Raw genomic sequence first — 18,881 nt, forward strand, 5'->3', positions numbered from 1 at the left:
CTGAAAGTAGACTTAGGAAGAAATACCTTCGTAAGCTCAGAGTGAAAGTATACAAACCGATCTTCTGAAATTCTTAAGGAAAAAAACTGATTTAAGAGAGCTAAAAGATTAGGAGACAAGAAAACTTCTATAAAAATATTTTTAAAAAATCTAATACATCAAAATGTTAGTAAGAACAACAATAATACTAATCATAATATCCAGCATTTATTAAGCACTGACCTTGTGCCAGGCTCTGTTCTAAAGACTTAAAAGTATTTTTTCAATCTTCATAACAACTCTATGAAGTGGGTAGCTCCACTTTAAAGAAGAGAAAACTCAGAGATGACTAAGTAATTTTTCCATGGTTTCACAGCTAGTAAGAGTCGGCACATAGATGCTAATCTAAGCAGTCAACTGCCTGGGCTATATTATGCTATATTCATTAGTAATATGATGGTTGCCATATACATATTTTTTTTAACTTATAATCCCCACGTCCCCAAAATGACATTCAGCAGAGGATGGCAAGTGTCTGATTATAAAAACTGAGATTAGAAAAATATCCAGAAAGGATGGAATGAAAGGATGATTCTTAGATGAAATTTAACAATCGTAACAATTGTGTCTTCCATGACATCCAGTGTAATCTTAAAATATTACCTATGACAGTCCCCATATCCTTTAAATACAAGTGTACTGCCCTTTAAGTTCCTGAAAGACACTCTTTCCTAACTCAGGGCTTTATCCCTTTGCCTGGCATCTTTTCTGCTTCCATTCCCACAGGCTTCTAACATCCTACTTACCTTTTATGCCTTGGCTTAAACTTCATTTCCTGAACCACTCCCTCCCCACTAAGGTGAGATTAGGTGCCCCTACAATACAGTCTTATAAAAGTCTTCGCCTTAAAAGCATTCCTAATTTTGATTACACTTTTAGCTTCCTTAATTTCAAGTTCATGAGAGCAGGAATCCTATCAATTTTGCTCACTGCTACCTTTCCAATAAGAGCCTGGCACCTAGTAGCTGATCAATAAATGTTTGTTGAATGATGGAAAAGCCCTAGTAAATGAGAGGCAATAACTCTTTTCTTCCCATCCACCCCATCCCACAGCACCACCACCCATAAAAGGCATCATGTCCAGATCATAGAGAGAGTCCTAACAAACACAGTACACTGGTAAAATAATGTGAACAAATGAGAAGTCTGGGTACTATGGCTTTTGAAGAATATCTACAGAAACTGAAAGTATTTAGAGCCTGGTGAAAGAAAAAAAAAAATAGAAAAGAAATTATAGTTATGTTTAAATAATTGAAGAATTACCATATGTGAATATAGTTAGGATTTATTATGTATGAATCTAAAAGACTGAATAATAGGTAGAAATTACCAGGTAGCAGTTCAAAAGAAGGAAAAACTTACTAATAAGTACAGTTTAAGAATGGAATGATCATCCTTCAAAGGAGGTGTTCATGCTGAGGTTGCAAGGCCACTTGACGGGGATATACAGAGAGAATTTATCAAGTACACAGCTGGAGTAAATGAGCTCTAATGTCTCTCCAACCCATCAATTCTACATTTATTAGGAGCCAACTGTATACTAAGCCTAATGCCATATGTGAGGGATATTTTAAAAAGTGTAATAAACCCAGGCCAATAAGGACAGAATACAGATATTTAAACAATTTGAACTATAGAAGTAATGCAGGAGAGCCATGTGACAATTACTGTGGTAATTACAATTCCACACACATTACAGAGGAAGATGACCTTAGATGACTAGGTATTCACAAGGCAGATGGGGAGTTCATTCTGTGAAACCCAGGAGATGTAAAACAGAAGTGCAGTAGAAGTAATGCAGGAGAGCCATGTGACAATTACTGTGGTAATTACAATTCCACACACATTACAGAGGAATATGACCTTAGATGACTAGATATTCACAAGGCAGATGGGGAGTTCATTCTGTGAAACCCAGGAGATGTAAAACAGAAGTGCATGCCCTAGAACATCAAGCAGTTTCATAAAAATACAATATACGTACTTCATAAAACCACAGTATATGTTAGAGAGAGCTGGGAAATGCAGCTGAGAAGGTAGGCAAAGGCCAGATCAAAAAGGACCTTCTATGCCATGCTAAGGAGTCTGAACTCTATCTTACACACCATGGAGGAGAATCCACAAATAATGTGTATTTTAGAAGAATCATTCAGGAAGCAATGAGTGACATAAGGCTAGAAGCAAAAGAAAACAATTATCTAGTCACTCTATGGTCCAGGTAAAAAATGGTGAAAGCCTCAGCTAAGACGGTTGCAATAGGATTTTTAACAGGAAAGGGGCAGAGAAACAAAGAAACATTAAGCATGCAAAATCAACAAGAACTGGCTGAAGGAAGACTTCAGATGACTCTTAACAACGTGTAATTCTACTGAACCATGACTATCATCTATTTTCCTAAAATAAGTTTCCAAAATGAGATGAGATGATAATAGAATAAGCTTATGTGTTAGCATACACATACAAAAACTTATACACATAAATTAGACTGTTCAAAATAACGAGCTTAGAAAGCTATGTTTAGAAGCCATAATACCACATGTAAAAACACTTTAGCAACCATTTTTTGCTGTCAAACTGAAATACACTCTTTTCAACAGTGGTGAATGGTTATCCTTTAAGTTGGCATTTGCTTTCATATATATGTAAAAGATCATTTTAACCCTTCTCTAGATAGTAAAGTTTGATAATATCGTTTTTTGATAAGAAATTAAACATGACTTCAAAATACAAGACTTCTTTACATCTGTTGTTTAAGTGACCTGAGAGGACAATTTCAAAAATATCTGAGCAAAGCAAGAATTATTCTAACATATATACTTACTTCAAAAAGGACTCTCTGGGGGGACATTCATTTGGATAAGAGATCTATTTTTAAAATACAGCCTTAAAGCATAGCCTTAAGGCATATTTACTGACATGGAAAATGTCTAAAATATAATGCTGTTTTTAAAATACAATAAAAATCATTTATACAAGTATGCTCATGCATCTCCATATTTTGATCTGTCTAGAATAGCTTGAAATACATGCATATAAAAAACTTTAATCTAACCTTGTAAAAAATAACTTCAACACTTTATACAGTTATAACTTACAGGAAATTTTCTGTCTCCAAACATTTCCTTTAAAGTGTTGTCTCATCTTAGATAATTGGTCAAAATGGTGGTGTTCCTTCAACTAAGTGAAAGCAAAACTAAACAAAAGTTTCCCCAAAGTTCTATCTATACATGTATTTCTGGAAGTAAAAATATAATACTTAATTTTTCATGGAGAAAAGGTGAATTCTGAAATACCTGAGCATTTATGAATTAGGCAGCAGTGTCTGCTGCAGTGATCAAACATGAACCTATAAACCAAATAAAAGACAAAAAATATGTATACAACATATACACGCTCTGTGCTCTCCATTTATGTTAGTCTTGGGGGAACCCCCCCCCATAAAAATGTGATGCTTACACACAGTAACTGCTACTAGGCAGTTTGAACAACTTGAGGCTTCCATTGATCCACACTTTGACAGCCTTTGCTTTAATGTGGTGCCACATGCTATGTCTATGGTTTTACTTCACAAAAGAAAACTTAGTGCAATTAATTCAAAATACAGTATCAACTCTTAGTTAAAATCTTCTTTTGACAAACAGAAACAAGTCAAATTTATTTAACATGCAGACTTTATGCATGCTTCAGTTGGCAAGAGTATTTAAAAGTGCAGAGGTGTGCTGATAAATATTTAACAACTGACTGGGGAGTAGGGTGCTGATTGGTTGTGTTTGCCAGTTTCCATGGTGTAAATATGCCCACTGTGGCCAATTTCAAGCCACCAATGTAACAAAGAGTTGTGAAGTAATGCACAGTAACACAACATTATATAGTATTTCCATAAAACAATGACAGTATATATAAATAACCTCAAGACCATAGATAACAGTTAAAATGTTATAAAATGATTAGGAAATGATGACTTCTGCATAATCATTACCTTCAGCAGAATCATTTATTTTTTATATATTTAATTGTAACTTTATATGATTTTTAAGAATAGCTGTTTAATAATCAACTTGCAAAAGTCCCGAAAATTCAGCTATCACCTCTTTCACAAGGCAGTACTAGGGGCCCCAGCACTAGGGGGGCCCTAATTAGATGTCTCAATTGTTAAAGCTAAATTAAATAAAGGAGTTACATTTTGGAAACTCATTTAACCTGGCATATTGAAAACTGCACACCTTATGTTTAACAAAAAAATTATACATTTTATACTAAACTCACATGAAGACTAAAATGAAAAACTTTTTATAGCAGTTGCCTATCAGTCTTGTTACAAATGCAACCATCTGCTACCATTTAAATGTGTTAAACTTACAAGCTAGAGCCTTTCCAATAACTATTATAGAACCTGCACAGGGCAATCAAGTTAGTGAAATTCAGAGTAAAAAGAAAAATAAGATAATTTACTTAAGAACAAAACAAAAGCAAAGCAAAACAAAACAGCCTGTAGCAGGTATACCAAACCTATTAATCAACCCACTGATTTCTCAAGTCATTCATAATATGGACAAAAATAAACATTTGGTTTGTTAATCCAGGTCTTATTCTAATTATTTATTTTTGTTAGATAATAAAATAAAATTTTCTAAGAGGATAATACATAAAACTGTTAAGTGTATTAGTAATTCCTTCAAAAATGCGGTCACCAAGTAAACATTTTTCACTTTTGCTGCTATTATTATTTATTACAGATAAAAATCCTGGAGTTTTTCTTTTTAAAAAAACATTTCCCTCATGACAGAGAGAATACATGCTCTTCAAAGGTTTAGGTATGAACACAAACACAATTTAATCCAGGTCTTTGAACCCAGAAGCCTTTATAGTTTACACTGACCTGTTTAGTGCAGTGTGCCAAGCCAAAGACTTCAAGGTAACCCCACATGGGCCAGTACCACCCTTTAAAGACAATCTGTCATTCAGAAGATAAAAACTCATCCTAGTGACAGCAGCCCTAACTTCCCTGTGGCCTGCAGCCTGAACGATGGAATGGAGGCAGTCCTGAAGCCCACTAGCTGTGTGTGTTGTCTTCAGAGTAAGGATGTCCTCTGTAGATAACTTCAAGGCATCTGAAAATCTAGACAAAAAGATAAAAAAGAAAGAGCAACATAAAGCTATTAAAATAAAAGCTCACATTTATTTCTATTATAAACTCTCCCAAAAATTCTGTTTTATCTTACAACTGAAAACTAATTGGTTTATCTGTCAATATTAGGGTTTTACACTAGCATCCCAAGTGTTTACATTGGCTTTTTCCTCCTTACAGAAATGTAAAATAACTTTCATAATATATATATATATAAGGAAGACTGACAGATTAGAATATTAGAATATTCTTAAGTAACCATCATCACATTAATAACATTCATACATATTACTTACTGAGCTTTTACTCTAATCCAGAGTACTTTCCCTAGTGATTTACATCTATTAACTAACCAAACTTTAATCTCTAAAACAGCATAAAGTACAATGCTTTTAAAATTTCCTTGTGTGACAGATTTTTAAAATAATACATGTAATCTTTAGAACAAAGTAAAAATAATAACCTTCAATTAAAAAGCAGAATCAGATGATAATATCAAGTGAAAAAGCTACTTGACCTAAAGAAAAATTAACTAACTAATTAATCACAATTAGTTAACTGTGAATGCTTTTTCAACTATACATAACAGCTTACTCTTGAATTTTAGTTTCGGAGTTCATTTGCTTCAATAGATTATCACTCCCATGATACCATGACAGGTTCCAAGCTATTCTCAGCATATCTGACACTGGTTTCAATGCCAAACAATCAGCAGATAACGGCAAAACTATGGAGTAAGGACTCACAGCATGGTGGCCAATTACACATGCTGGTAGATGATACCTAAAGGAAATGTATACAGATAATTACAAACTTTCAAATTTTTAAAGACCACTCAAAAAGATAAGCCACAAATGAGGGCTAGTTCTATTCCTCCCACTCCACAATAATGCAAAGGTCTCTTTCATAGCCTATATTTTAAATGGTTATGTTTTATATAATATTTCAATTATGTTTTCATCCTCCTCTAAACTCCCCAAAACAAAATTTTTTCCTTATGACTTACCACGTTCTATGTTATATTAGAGTCAATGCAGAGATAACAAATGCTACTTGAAGTCAGGGCCCATGACTACAGTGAATCAAACATAAAAGGTTTCAACTAAGACATGAATGCGCACTTTAGGCCAAACACTGTTATCTACCATTCATTCACAGTTACATGGCATGGCACTATGATACCCACCATACAGATGATCAAAATGAGGATTAAAGAGGCTAAATGAGTTGCCTATGATCACAGAGGTCACTAAGTGACTGAATTCCAACTTATTTTCTCTTGAGATAGCAGTTGCATCACCAATGAACTCATCAAGAGAATCCACAGACGCAATAACTATCTCTCTTAAACCAAAGTTAATTTAACAGTCTTCAACAGGAGCAAAGCTCAACATATGCATGTGTTAAAGAATAATTACACTAATAGAACATATCCCAAAACCCTAATTCACATATTTGTGACTGATATTAGATATAATACAACTGGGTAAGATTTCTAAGGGATACTTGGAAACGAAAAGTGTGCTTTTCATTTCATGCACTCCAATAAAAGAGGCTAAGGCAGAGTTCTATATACAAATCAGGCTCAATAAATAAAGATGATATTTTATAATTGAAATTTTTTACTAAAAACAACCAGAGCTCCTTAAAGAAATGGCTAATGCTCAGTCTGAGACAGGGAAATCAAAGGTGAACCTTGGATATCAGTTTATGCCAAAAACCCAATAAAGTATTAAAAGACTCATGGGGCCATGACAAAAGGAATAGGAGCCTATCTGAAAGAAACTGTACTAGACAAATAAGGAAATTTGGGCATCAAAAGAGTAAAGATAACGGACAATATTTTTTTTTTAAAAAAAGGAAAAGTTCATAGTAATACTCAAGGAAGGGGGTGAAGGGGAGAGCACTATCTAATATACTAGACAAATAAGGAAATTTGGGCATCAAAAGAGTAAAGATAACGGACAATATTTTTTTTTTTAAAAAAGGAAAAGTTCATAGTAATACTCAAGGAAGGGGGTGAAGGGGAGAGCACTATCTAATAAATGTAGAACAGTAAAATTAGAAAATCACCTTCCACAGCCCCTAAAGAAATCATTAATACAAAAAGGATTATCAATGGATGCCAAATTACTGATGAGTTGTTGTTGGCCCGCAGGATATTCACAGGTCTGAAAGTATCACTTTCATAGGAAAAACACACCTTTACACTGAGGAGAACTGGCATCACCACCTTAAGTGATCAACCTTAGCATTACCAACAATAAGGAAATAATCGTGCAAGTTCACATTGTGGAATACTCTACATAAAACTGGCCTACACACTTCAAAAGAGTCAATTTAATAAGAAAGAAATTAAAAAGAGGAGTAGGGGTGGAGAGACTCTTAGAAAATATAAATCAAGAAATTTCCACTTCCAGCTATGAATGAAAAGCCTGTATCAATCAGACTAACTTCCTAATGAGGACAACTCCTAATGAGGAAAAACTGGGCCCTACATCTCCAAAGCTTTACTCTATGCAGTATTTTATGATTTCAAAGTAAACTCAGAGCTAATAGGCCAAGCAGAAAGCAGCAGTTTGGAGCTCTTGGTAGCTCAATGGGACTAGGCATACAAAACCTGATACTCAAGACTGTCAAGAAGTGGGGGACTGATAAACATCCCAGCCTACCAGTAAATTCCTGAAAAATTATGCTCTGGAAGAAAGAGCAAACCACAAAGCAGACCAGCATTTACAAAAACTGAAACCCAACCATTGTGGTCTCAATCCCTGATTGAATCAAATTCATCTGTCCATAATTGTTGGGAAAATATAGGAAAAATGGTCAGAGCCCCTCAGATGTTCAGAATCTTACCGAGCATTTGATGTAAACAGGCATATGCACTCAGGAGTTCCTTGGTTATCATCTAGTGTACTTGCGCATGTGCACCCAGATGTCCTGGGTTATGGACTTAAGGATGAGTGGCTCTAATCCATGGTGCATCCCTGCCCCGGGATGCCCCCCCGTGGGGGGCGGGGGGGATGGGGAGGCCACTACTGCTGCTAGAGGCTGCTTCGGCTAGTGCCCCCAGGACCCTCTGCAAGGCCATTGCCACTGCTGGACCTGTAAGCTGCTGGCGCTGAGGAAGCTGAAAACTGAGCTCATGTTATCTGCCAAACAGCTCCTGGAATCTTTCCCAATTACCTAGCATGGACCTGTGTGTGAGGGGTCTGGTGACCCAATCCGTACAATGGGTTTGAAGGGTTTGAGCCCTAGCTCTGACAACATAAATGGAAATTTAGTATAACTAAAATAATGGAACATTTTGGCTTTAGTTATGATTTGCCTTACTTTACAATAATATAACTGCTTCCAAGAGAAAATTAAATGATCTGTGAAAGAAGAGAACCTTATCCATAGTTTGTACAAATTTTTATTTACCATATACAGTTATTTGGTCAAAAATTACCAGGATTGCTGCTGGGAAAATATAGGAAAAAAGTCAGGGTCCCTCAGATGTTCAGAATCTTGCCAAGCACTTGCTGTAAATATCCTCAGGTGTTCCTTTTTACTACTTAATGTAATTGCATATGGGCACCCAGGTATCCTGGGTTATGAACTTGAGTATAAAGGACTAACAGCTCTGATCCATGGTGCTTCTCAGAACTCTCAAAGAAGCCACTAGGACGGCTGCTCCTAGCTCTGAATGAGGCCTATTAACTTTTACCCACGGCTCCCAGGATCTCTTTCCTATTACCTAGTTCATAGACCTGCATGTGGAGGGTTTGTGACCCAGTCTGTGCAACAGTCTTGAAGGGTCTGTGATCCTTAGCCCTAAATTTACACTTGCCAAGGACAGAACAAAGTGACTAACTAAAAAAAAAAAAAAGTCACTAGAAACAGACCAGTGATATTAGGGTTACCATATAAGAACTTTGAAAATGATTATGATTAATGTATTCAAGAAAATCATGTCATGATGGAGAATTTCATCACAGAACAGAAATCCATAAAAATAATCTAATAAAAATTTTAGAAATAAACTATAATTAAAAACTCGATAGATGAATTTAATGCTATTAGATACAGCAAACTATTAGAAAACAGGTTTTTGGAAAATAACCAGACTGAAGCAAAGGAAGAAACAAATGAAGACACAGAAAAGAATATCACATAGAATAGTTTGTTTAAAAAGTTTTTAATTGGGAGGCCATTAGGCTGGTGTGGCTCTAGCACTTTAAGTTCCTACATAAGCAAACCAAAGCCCAACATAAACAGTAAGACGAAACCAAAGAATTCACCAACCAGAAACTGCCAGCTAACCTCTAGGATCTTTCCACTCTAACCAATAAAATATATTTTCTTTGCCTATAAAATATCTGCCCATGCTACTGCAGCAGAGCTCTCCAAATGTCTTCTGATTTCATTGAAGGCTACCCAATCCATGAATCATTCTTTGCCCAAATAAATTTATTTTGTTAAATTTATTCTTTTAACACAGTGAAATGATCTAACATACATGTAATTTGAATCCCAGTTATGTGACTTAAATGCTAAATGAAAATTGTGACAAATTACAGATTTTGATTTCCCTTTCTGTAACAATATTTGACACTTCAAGAAAATCAAAGAAATAAATCCTTTACCTTCTAAAAACTGAAACAGGTAAACTGAAGACTGATGGCAAAGAAGGTTTACTGGAAGGATTAACAGACCTATTTCATTACAGGAAAACAAAAAGAAACAATTGAGTACACAATAGTTCTAACAGACACAACTTGCTTCACTTTTCAACTGAAAATAAAATCATGAGTTGCAACTGGGTCTGTCATTTAGTACAGTTAAAACGTGGTTGCTGGATTTGCTTATTAAGAGTAAACTATACTTTTCTACAAAAATTCCAGATAATAAATGATGCACAGAATGCAGTGGTAGTACTGGCAGGTGGACTCTGTGTGTCCCCTCCCACTGATATTACTCAAATCAGTGTTAATCAGATATTATCATCCTAAACATCTTCCCAGACTTTTTAAAAAATAAAATATTAAATAAAAATCACAAATTTGAAGATATGTACTAAAAATGTATTAAAGACAAAAATCACTGCAGTGATTTGTAAATTTTATACATAATAATGTTCAAAAATAAGACTTCAGGATAACTTTTTGGGCCAATGCGCTTTTTAATACCACTTAAATCAAAAATCACAAAACGTGTACATGGAAAGCATAAGTCTCACAAGTTGAGAGTTTCCTTGCATTGCTATAAGACTGCATCAGAAACATTAGATAACTATCAACAATAATAATATATAATTATAAACTCATATCTCACCACATATCCATTCTTGATACTTCATCAAATAATAGAAGACAAAATAATGCTCCAACTTCAGTCACAACAGTACAATCTTCGTGAAATATCAAGGAAACTGAAGAATAAAAAGAAGAGTAACTTTATATAATGTTTTTACTTGTAGAAATTATGAATTTCAAATTTAAAATATCATCACTTGAAAGGAAGAGAAATGCAATGTTAACCCAGATAAACCGACATCATGAAAACAGTGGCTCTCAAAATTTCAAATGTATGAGAATCACCTGGAGGGCTTGTTAAACAGTTTTTGATTCAGTAGGTTTGGGTGGAGTCTATAAATTTGCATTTCTAATAAGCTCCCAGAAGGATGCAGACACTACTGGTCCAGGAACCACACCTGCAGATCTACTCCCTAGACAATATCTCATTTTAAGAAATCAGAGAAGCAAACTGTTACAGCTTCTAAGAAGATTTTGCCAAGTCACTTACTTCTAGCTAAAGTTTCCTCCTTATTTTAGAATTTTTGCCCTTTGCTACAAACATGTAATCATAGAATTTAGATTTGACTTTAAAATGTATGTTTATGCTGTCTTGTTTGGTTTTTGTTTCTTGTTTATTATGAGAAGATAATGGAAAAGAAAAGTGCTCTGAACAATAGACACAATGCTAGCTCTATCACTACTGAGTTAAGTGGCCTGGGCAAATCCTTTAACACTAATAAGCTTCAGTTTCCATTTCTGTAATGTTTCCAATGCTACATTTTCTCAGTATTTCAAACTATGAAATTCTAAACAAATAAGTATAGTGGCTGTACCAATCACACAGGAATAACAACATACTACAGACAGTGAATTTAGGAAAGCATCAACAAGAAATTAGTTCTGAAAGAATATATTTTTCCTAACTGCAAGAAAAAAAAAGCATTATATAATTAGCATGATTAAAATAGCAATAAACTAAAAAGTAAAGAAACATGTAAAATTTTAATTTATGGTACACATTTCATATTAGTGGAGATAGAATGAGCCACAATATTTCCAAATCCATAAAAAACTGTATACAATTGCCTATAATATGGGAGAAAAAAACTTTAGATCTCTACCTTACACTATATATCAAAATCAATTCTAGATAAAGATCTAATTTTTTTTTTATCATTACACACCGTAAACATTTTTTGTAGCCCTTTACCAATTTCTCCCTACCCCTCTCCTCCCCCTTTCCCACCTCTGGTGTAAAGATCTAATTTTTTAAAACACCACTATAAACATATTAGGAGAAAGAACAGGAGTATATATTTCCAATCTGGAATTGGAGAATGACCTCCTTTTACAGCATGATGAAAATCCCAGTTGCCATAACAGAAAAGCTTTATATATTTCGATAAAACATTTAAGCTTATTTAAGGTTAAAGCTATAATAATAAAAATTACTTATTAGAAAGGTTGGAAAAAAACATTAATAACATAAAATCAAGCATAATAGTTTTGTCTGTGTTATAAAAAGAAACCCTACGAGTCATTAAAAAAAATTAAATATAACAGAAAAATAGACAATTCATATGAAATAAGAAAAAGAAATTTAAATATATAATAAACACATGAAAAGATAATCAACTACACTAAAAATAAACAGAAAAATAAAACAATAATGAGATACTATTTTCACCTATAAGAAAAAAATTTAAAAATGAGATACATTCAGCGCTGGCAAGGTTGTGAGGAAAATAAGCATTTTTGAACCACTGTTGATAGGAATGATTTGGAGAGGAATTTAATCATATTTTTGACCCAGCAATTCCAATTACATTGTATGCACAAATATGAGTATATAACTTGATTATTGTCACAGTAAAAAAAACCTGAAACAAATATACAGCAATATGGCAAACTGAAACTCCAAAACACCATGTACAGCATATATATAGAAAAGATCATTCTGAATAATATATTCCAAAGGATAACTAGAATACTCTTTTTTGGAAAAACTGAGAAAGAGAAGAAAATAAAAACCTTTAGAATTTTACATTGTATAGTTCCGTTTGCTGAATTTCTACACTGAAATGTGTAAGTTTGTAATTACTTAAAACAAAAACAAAGGCAAGGAAGTCTGGGTTCCTGTCCTGCCTTCACCACTAACTGGTTAAGATTTCAGCCAAGTTGCTAAATCTCTCTAGACCTCGATTTCCTCACTCTAAAATAGTAAAATAAATGATTTCTAAGTTTATTTCTAATCCTGAAATATGGTATAGAATTCTGTCATGACAAAGTTTGCAGTATGTCTGAGATATTGATTATTGTACTTCTTCAATCTACGCTCCATGCTACAGACAGAATAATCTTTATAAAGCACACACTCCCCTGTTTAAATGACTCCTAGCTGCTGTTTTATAAGACCTACCAGGCTCTGCAAGAACTGTCCTCCCCACCTCATCCCACTATTTCCCTTTTACCCCAGCCTCCCCAAATCCAGCCACCAACCACCATCTCAAACATCATTCTCTCTCACTTAATCGTGGCTCCCTCTATCTGGAAGTCAATCCTATCTGCCTACTTGACTTTCTATTCTTTTCTGAAATTCCAGCTTAGATGCCACATTCCCTGGAAGCATTCTCTGATGGTTTCCCATCACCCAATCTAGTCAGCACGTCCTCTGGTGCCAGGAATGGCACCATTATAGGTATTACTAAGCTGTATTATATATTTACTTGTCAATGTCTCCAACTCTATTATAAACTCCATGAGGGTCATTTACCATGCTCATCAATATAAGCCAAGGGCCTAGTACTATACCTTGTACGGAATATGTCCTCAATAAATGTTTGCTGAGAATGGATTTTCCCGGTTGAGCAGCTGGTCAAAAAATTAATTTTGAAGGGCTGGCCAGTTGCTCAGTTGGTTAGAATGTGATGTTATAAAACACCAAGGTTAAGGGTTCAGAACCCCATACCAACCAGCCACCAAAATAATAAATAATAATAATAATTTTGCCCTGAAACTAAATCCATCGAGAGATACTGTAATTCATTTTCAGACACACTAAAGTAATTTCCACAAATCACAATAAGATAGAAAATTTGTTTAATGCCAAAAGAGTAGCAATTATGTTGCCTTGGAAAGTGCCTTTGAATCCAATAGCTGCTCAAAATAAATTCAATGCCTGAATAATTTAAATGAGAATTATAAATAGAAAGGTAAACTGGGGACTAAATTCAATTAGAAGAGGTTAACAGGAAGACAATTATTAACAGGATTAAAGAAAACTAGAAATCCATAACTGCTGGTCTTTTCAGTCTATAAACACTTACAAAAATTTTACATTCTACTCAAAACTTTATGAGCCTAAACACACTGAGTCTGTTTAGAACTCTACCTGGTTTAGATCTTTACCGATGCTACTTAAACTGTGTCCTATTCACTTGGCAAGCAGAAGCCATTAGGAGGGGAAATAAGTGCTAAAATAAAATGACTATATTCTAATAATATATTTTGAACATAAATCTCTTATTTCCTTCATGCCTGATATAACAAAGTTAAGCATACTGAGATATTTAATCCAAATGCCTTGTAGAATATTTAAAAGCAGTGGCCCAAACCTCTAAGAAAGAAAACAGTACAAAATGTTACCAAGTCTCTATTGAGAACAGCCAAAAGAGAACGAAAAGAGGACAAAACTACACAAAAAAACTTTCCATCTAAACACATTACTAAATTAGATTTAAACTAAAATGGGTTAAATACCACACTTTACATAAAGTGTAATAATAAATTTATGCTCAAAGTCATTAATGCTGGTCTAGCTTCCACCCCTCACAGATTGGGTTTACAGTCTTAATGCCAGTCTAATGACATAATCAAATATCACACCAAAGGTTCCAGGATCCAAAAGCACAAGCAAAACAAGAAAGAGGAAACAGATATTAGGAAAAAGGCAATGATGACAACAGCTGCAGCTTTATCTCTTTATAGAAAATAGTTTACTGTCTGAGCACCAAATAATATCTACATCGAGGTACCACAGAACAATCAGAAACTTCAGCTTTTCTCAGCTCTAAGGTCCACTCAGTAACAGGATAAGGAAATCTCCACAAAAGTATTAAATATTTTCCACTGTGATGAGATTTTTTTACTAGCATATTCACTCATAGACTTTGTTGTCCTATTAGTAAAATAGAAAACAAATGTTACCTAAAGTTAAAGAATAAACACTTGAAGATTGACCTCACTATTAGTAGAATTTATTTTATTCACCTCTGAATAACAGGGTCAAGAAAGAAGACTGTTGCGAGAGGGAAACACGCACAACTGGATCGGCACATAAAACCTTCCTCAAGAGTGTTAGGCACGGCTGTATCAAACATTCTATGTCCTGGTCAGAAGGGAAAACACACAGTTATTTTATTTTTACCAATTCTAAGGTGAGATAAAATATACAAAATTTATCTTATTCTAAATTTTATACTTTTTCATCAAAATCATGTTAAACTGGGCCAAGCCCGTGGCGCACTCGGGAGAGTGCAGCGCTGGGAGCGCAGTAGCGCTCCCGCCGCGGGTTCGGATCCTATATAGGGATGGCCGGTGCGATGCGCTCGCTGGCTGAGCGCGGTGCAGCCGGTCACAAAAAGGAAAAAAAAAAAATCATGTTAAACTAAAATGCAAGTAAATATTAGGATTATACTATCCACTGAAGATAAGCTTTGTATATAATTCTGCATAGGGAAAAATTACCTTACGGAAATTTTAAGATTCCTTTTCCTTTATAAAGACCCCACTTTTAGAAATAAGAAAAAGAATGAGATAGTGAGTATTACTTAGGATTTAAAATCCAAGTACTCATCCAAGTTCAGCTGACTTTAATTTCAGATTTGATTAATAAAAACAGCAATCAATAAAAATAAGTCTAGGTACCCATTAGTCTCACCTTGCCATCTTGACCCACACATTCATTTAAATACTCAATTATCTTATCAATTAAAGACAACTTTTTCACCACAGCATGCATTTTAATATCTGCAGACAAAAAAAAAAAAAGACTAAAAGTTAAAGAACATTTTTTGTACTTCTAAAAACACATTTTGAAATATACAGAACAGATAGCCATACAACCTTCTATTAAAAATAGGTACACCTAGGATTGAAATTAGAGGATAAAACTTTTAACTTTTTACTTACATACATCTGTACAACCTGAAAATGTTTAACTAGCATATCTTACTTCTGTAATGTGAAAAACAAAACTATAAAAAAAAAAATTATGTGAACTAGCTCAGATTCTGAAAAGTAGAATTTAAGTGTACAAATGAATTCTTTTATTTGTGCATGGCAATTATCTTAATATTGTTTCACTGTTATTTTTTCGCTTTTCAAATTCATCACCTCAAAATATTGAGAATTCTCCACAAGCTAACATGTAAATATGGCTTGTAACGTGAACGTTTTTCTATTAATAAAAGATCTCTAACCTCAAACTATTAATAGCAAATATAAAAGGAAATGGATTTAAATGTATTCTATATATTTCTGAAGAATATGAACCTTTAAATAAGCATAAATTCACATATTACATTTGTATTAAAAAGGTTATAAAAATTTTACATATGTGTATATGTATATATAATATACATGTGTATATATGTATACACATACAGTACATATATTATATATACAATATATACATACACACACGGAGATGTTATTAGAGCCAAAAACTCTAGTTCCTTACAGATTAGTTCCAAGTATTTAATAACTTGCAGACAAATTTTCTCCCATATTCTCATTGAGAAAAACATACACACATACTGATATTGTACTAGTAGCTATAACTATAACTATCTTTGGCTGCTACTTTAAAAAGTTTCCATTACCCCCCAGTATAGTGCATACCGAAATTATAAGTCATACTTTTAAAATATTTACAATATCGAAGGAATATTCTCTAATAGAATTTTTCTCAATCTTTTTTTAACCAAGGCTCTTCACATTTGTTAGAACCTTATTTTCTGTAGTCTGTATTATTGTTATTAAATCTATGAATATGTTAAAAATGCTTTTTCAAATTACTCTCTCATCCCAGTTTCCACTAATGTCGGAACAAGAAATGGTTACCATAAAAATCCTTTTATGTAAATACAAAGGTATTTCTCACAAATATTAAAGTACATATATCACATATAGGGAAAAATTAAAACTAACCCAGAGAATGGAAGCCTATGGAATAACAACACTACAAAGCTAACGGTGTATTTCAGTTGTTTTTAAAATAAACCCTTAAAGAAAATGTACAGTTACAGTACGTTATTTCTATTTTACCAACCCACCGAAGAACTTTCTTTAAGCAAAATGGTACAAATTGAAAACATAGTGTACTAGGTAAATTGAGAAAGCAACATGCACTTTACTGTCAGAATTATATTAATATTTTAGAAGGAAGGTAATACTATCAAATGACATTTTACGGCACCAGGAGTAAGCACACATTTTCTGTAAAGATTCAGGTAGTAAATACACATACGGTCTCTGTCACATATTCTTTGGTTCTGATTTTGTTTTCTAAACAATTCTAAAGATGTAAAAACCATTCTTAACTTGAAGGCCACAGGCCAGATCTGGTCCATAAACTATAGTTTGCCAACCTTCGACACTACTACACACAGCAATCAAAAATTTTATTATCAGCAGTACAGCAATCATTTTCCTTAAAAGACATTACCTTGCATAATCACAGCTAATTGTTCTGCAGCTGACTTTCTCAAAGCAAGATCAACATCATCTGAGGTGAAGATTTCATATACCTTTTCAACAGTCTCCAACTATAAACAGCAAAAAAACCTTATTTTTCATCTGCTTCCAATTCTCTAATAAAATGTTATAGTTTGTACCATAAGAACAAAAGCTCAAAAAGTCAACTTAATTTACATGTAAATTTGCAACAATGATGCACTAGGTCAGGTAGGAACTTAGGATATATAACAATAAGCCAGCATGTCAAATAAACCTCTCTTCTTAATGTACATTTTTGCTACATAACACATTAATCCATTAACCACCTTAAGAACTTCACAGAAAACATCCATGTTCCCTGACATCTCTACAGGTAGTACCAGGCTAACCTGAAAGAACAACCCAGACCTATGACTCAGGATTGCCCTGTGGCTCTCAGAAGCCACTGGCTAGAATTTTCCTGTCTCTTTCCCTTCCCTTCCTCTTCAGAGACCCAGGAGCAGACAGTTCTCTGGGTCTTGCCACCCAGTACCCCAACAAAGCCACTCCCAATACCAGTCCCTGACTGGAACTTCATGCCAGGACTGAGTCTGAGATGGCCAAACTGACAAAAGGAAAAGGGGACAAGAAAAAAACAAAAATGACACTCCTCCTTTCTCCCATCCACTGCTATCTTCGAGCCGTTAACATGGACTCAGAAAAGACAGTTCCAGAACGGCCTCTTCCTCCCTACCTCCATACCCTACACAGGGCACAGGAGTAACTACCAGTGACCAGTACTCAGGGAGTCCCCAACTGGACCTGGTATGTGGCCAGTGGAAGATTCTCCAGTGCTCCTGCCAAGGCTGTCACAGGGCCCTGAACATTTAGGTTAGAACAACAGTGAATGTGTTTCCCCATTAAAAAAAAAAACCACTGTAGTACATGTGGCTCTGCAGTACTACCACAGGCTTTGGTAAGCTAGTCTAAACATAAATAAAAACTGACATTTCAAATTCGAAGTAAAATGAAGCTATTAAAACACAGGAATGAAGACAATGGATGGCTTTCCCACTGTAGTACATGTGGCTCTGCAGTACTACCACAGGCTTTGGTAAGCTAGTCTAAACATAAATAAAAACTGACAGATTTCAAATTCGAAGTAAAATGAAGCTATTAAAACACAGGAATGAAGACAATGGATGGCTTTTTTAATAGAATTCTGTATAAATCCAGTATGATGAAGGAGCAGTTCTAGTTGAAGACAGGGAAATAGATGCTAAACCTCTAATGCTGGTACATAAAGAGCCAAAGATTCAGAAGAGAGATTAACTAAAAAATCTCACAACCACTGCAACCTTTGAGAGAAACAGAGAAAATGCCTTTGGCTCCTATATGATTTTTTTTCTCTAGTAATGAGAAGGTTGTCATAAAAACTTTTTTTTTGCTATTAAAGACAATTTCCAACATAAGAACAAGAATTCCCAATAGTTTTCATCAGTGATGTTTGTTTTTAAAAGTTATCACAAAATATCTTTCCAGTAGATTCACCTTATGTTGTATTTAAGACACTATTCAAAATATTTGCATTTCCAGGGCCGGCCCGGTGGCGCACTGGATAGTGCGCCGCTTGGGAAGCGTGGCAACGCTCCCACCCGAGGGTTCGGATCCCACATACAGACCGGTTCCCGCTCACTGGCTGAGCGAGGCGCGGGAGC

At 34.5% G+C, this 18,881-nt stretch overlaps 1 protein-coding gene across 1 annotated transcript in view; it reads right to left on the minus strand.

The window, feature by feature from the left end:
- Positions 1-18,881, minus strand: part of RTTN (rotatin) — a 179,730-nt gene that overhangs the window by 113,633 nt on the left and 47,216 nt on the right. The window contains exons 19-25 of the mRNA XM_008564425.1: positions 17,174-17,273; positions 15,386-15,474; positions 14,716-14,833; positions 10,484-10,580; positions 9,796-9,864; positions 5,762-5,950; positions 4,919-5,158 (exon numbers count right to left, since the gene is read on the minus strand). Of these exons, the coding sequence (XP_008562647.1) occupies positions 4,919-5,158; positions 5,762-5,950; positions 9,796-9,864; positions 10,484-10,580; positions 14,716-14,833; positions 15,386-15,474; positions 17,174-17,273 (902 nt within the window). The remainder of the gene's footprint in view (positions 1-4,918; positions 5,159-5,761; positions 5,951-9,795; positions 9,865-10,483; positions 10,581-14,715; positions 14,834-15,385; positions 15,475-17,173; positions 17,274-18,881) is intronic.

This window comes from Galeopterus variegatus, unplaced genomic scaffold (assembly GCF_000696425.1).
Source record: "Galeopterus variegatus unplaced genomic scaffold, G_variegatus-3.0.2 Scaffold186, whole genome shotgun sequence".
In the NCBI taxonomy this organism is placed as follows: domain Eukaryota; kingdom Metazoa; phylum Chordata; class Mammalia; order Dermoptera; family Cynocephalidae; genus Galeopterus; species Galeopterus variegatus.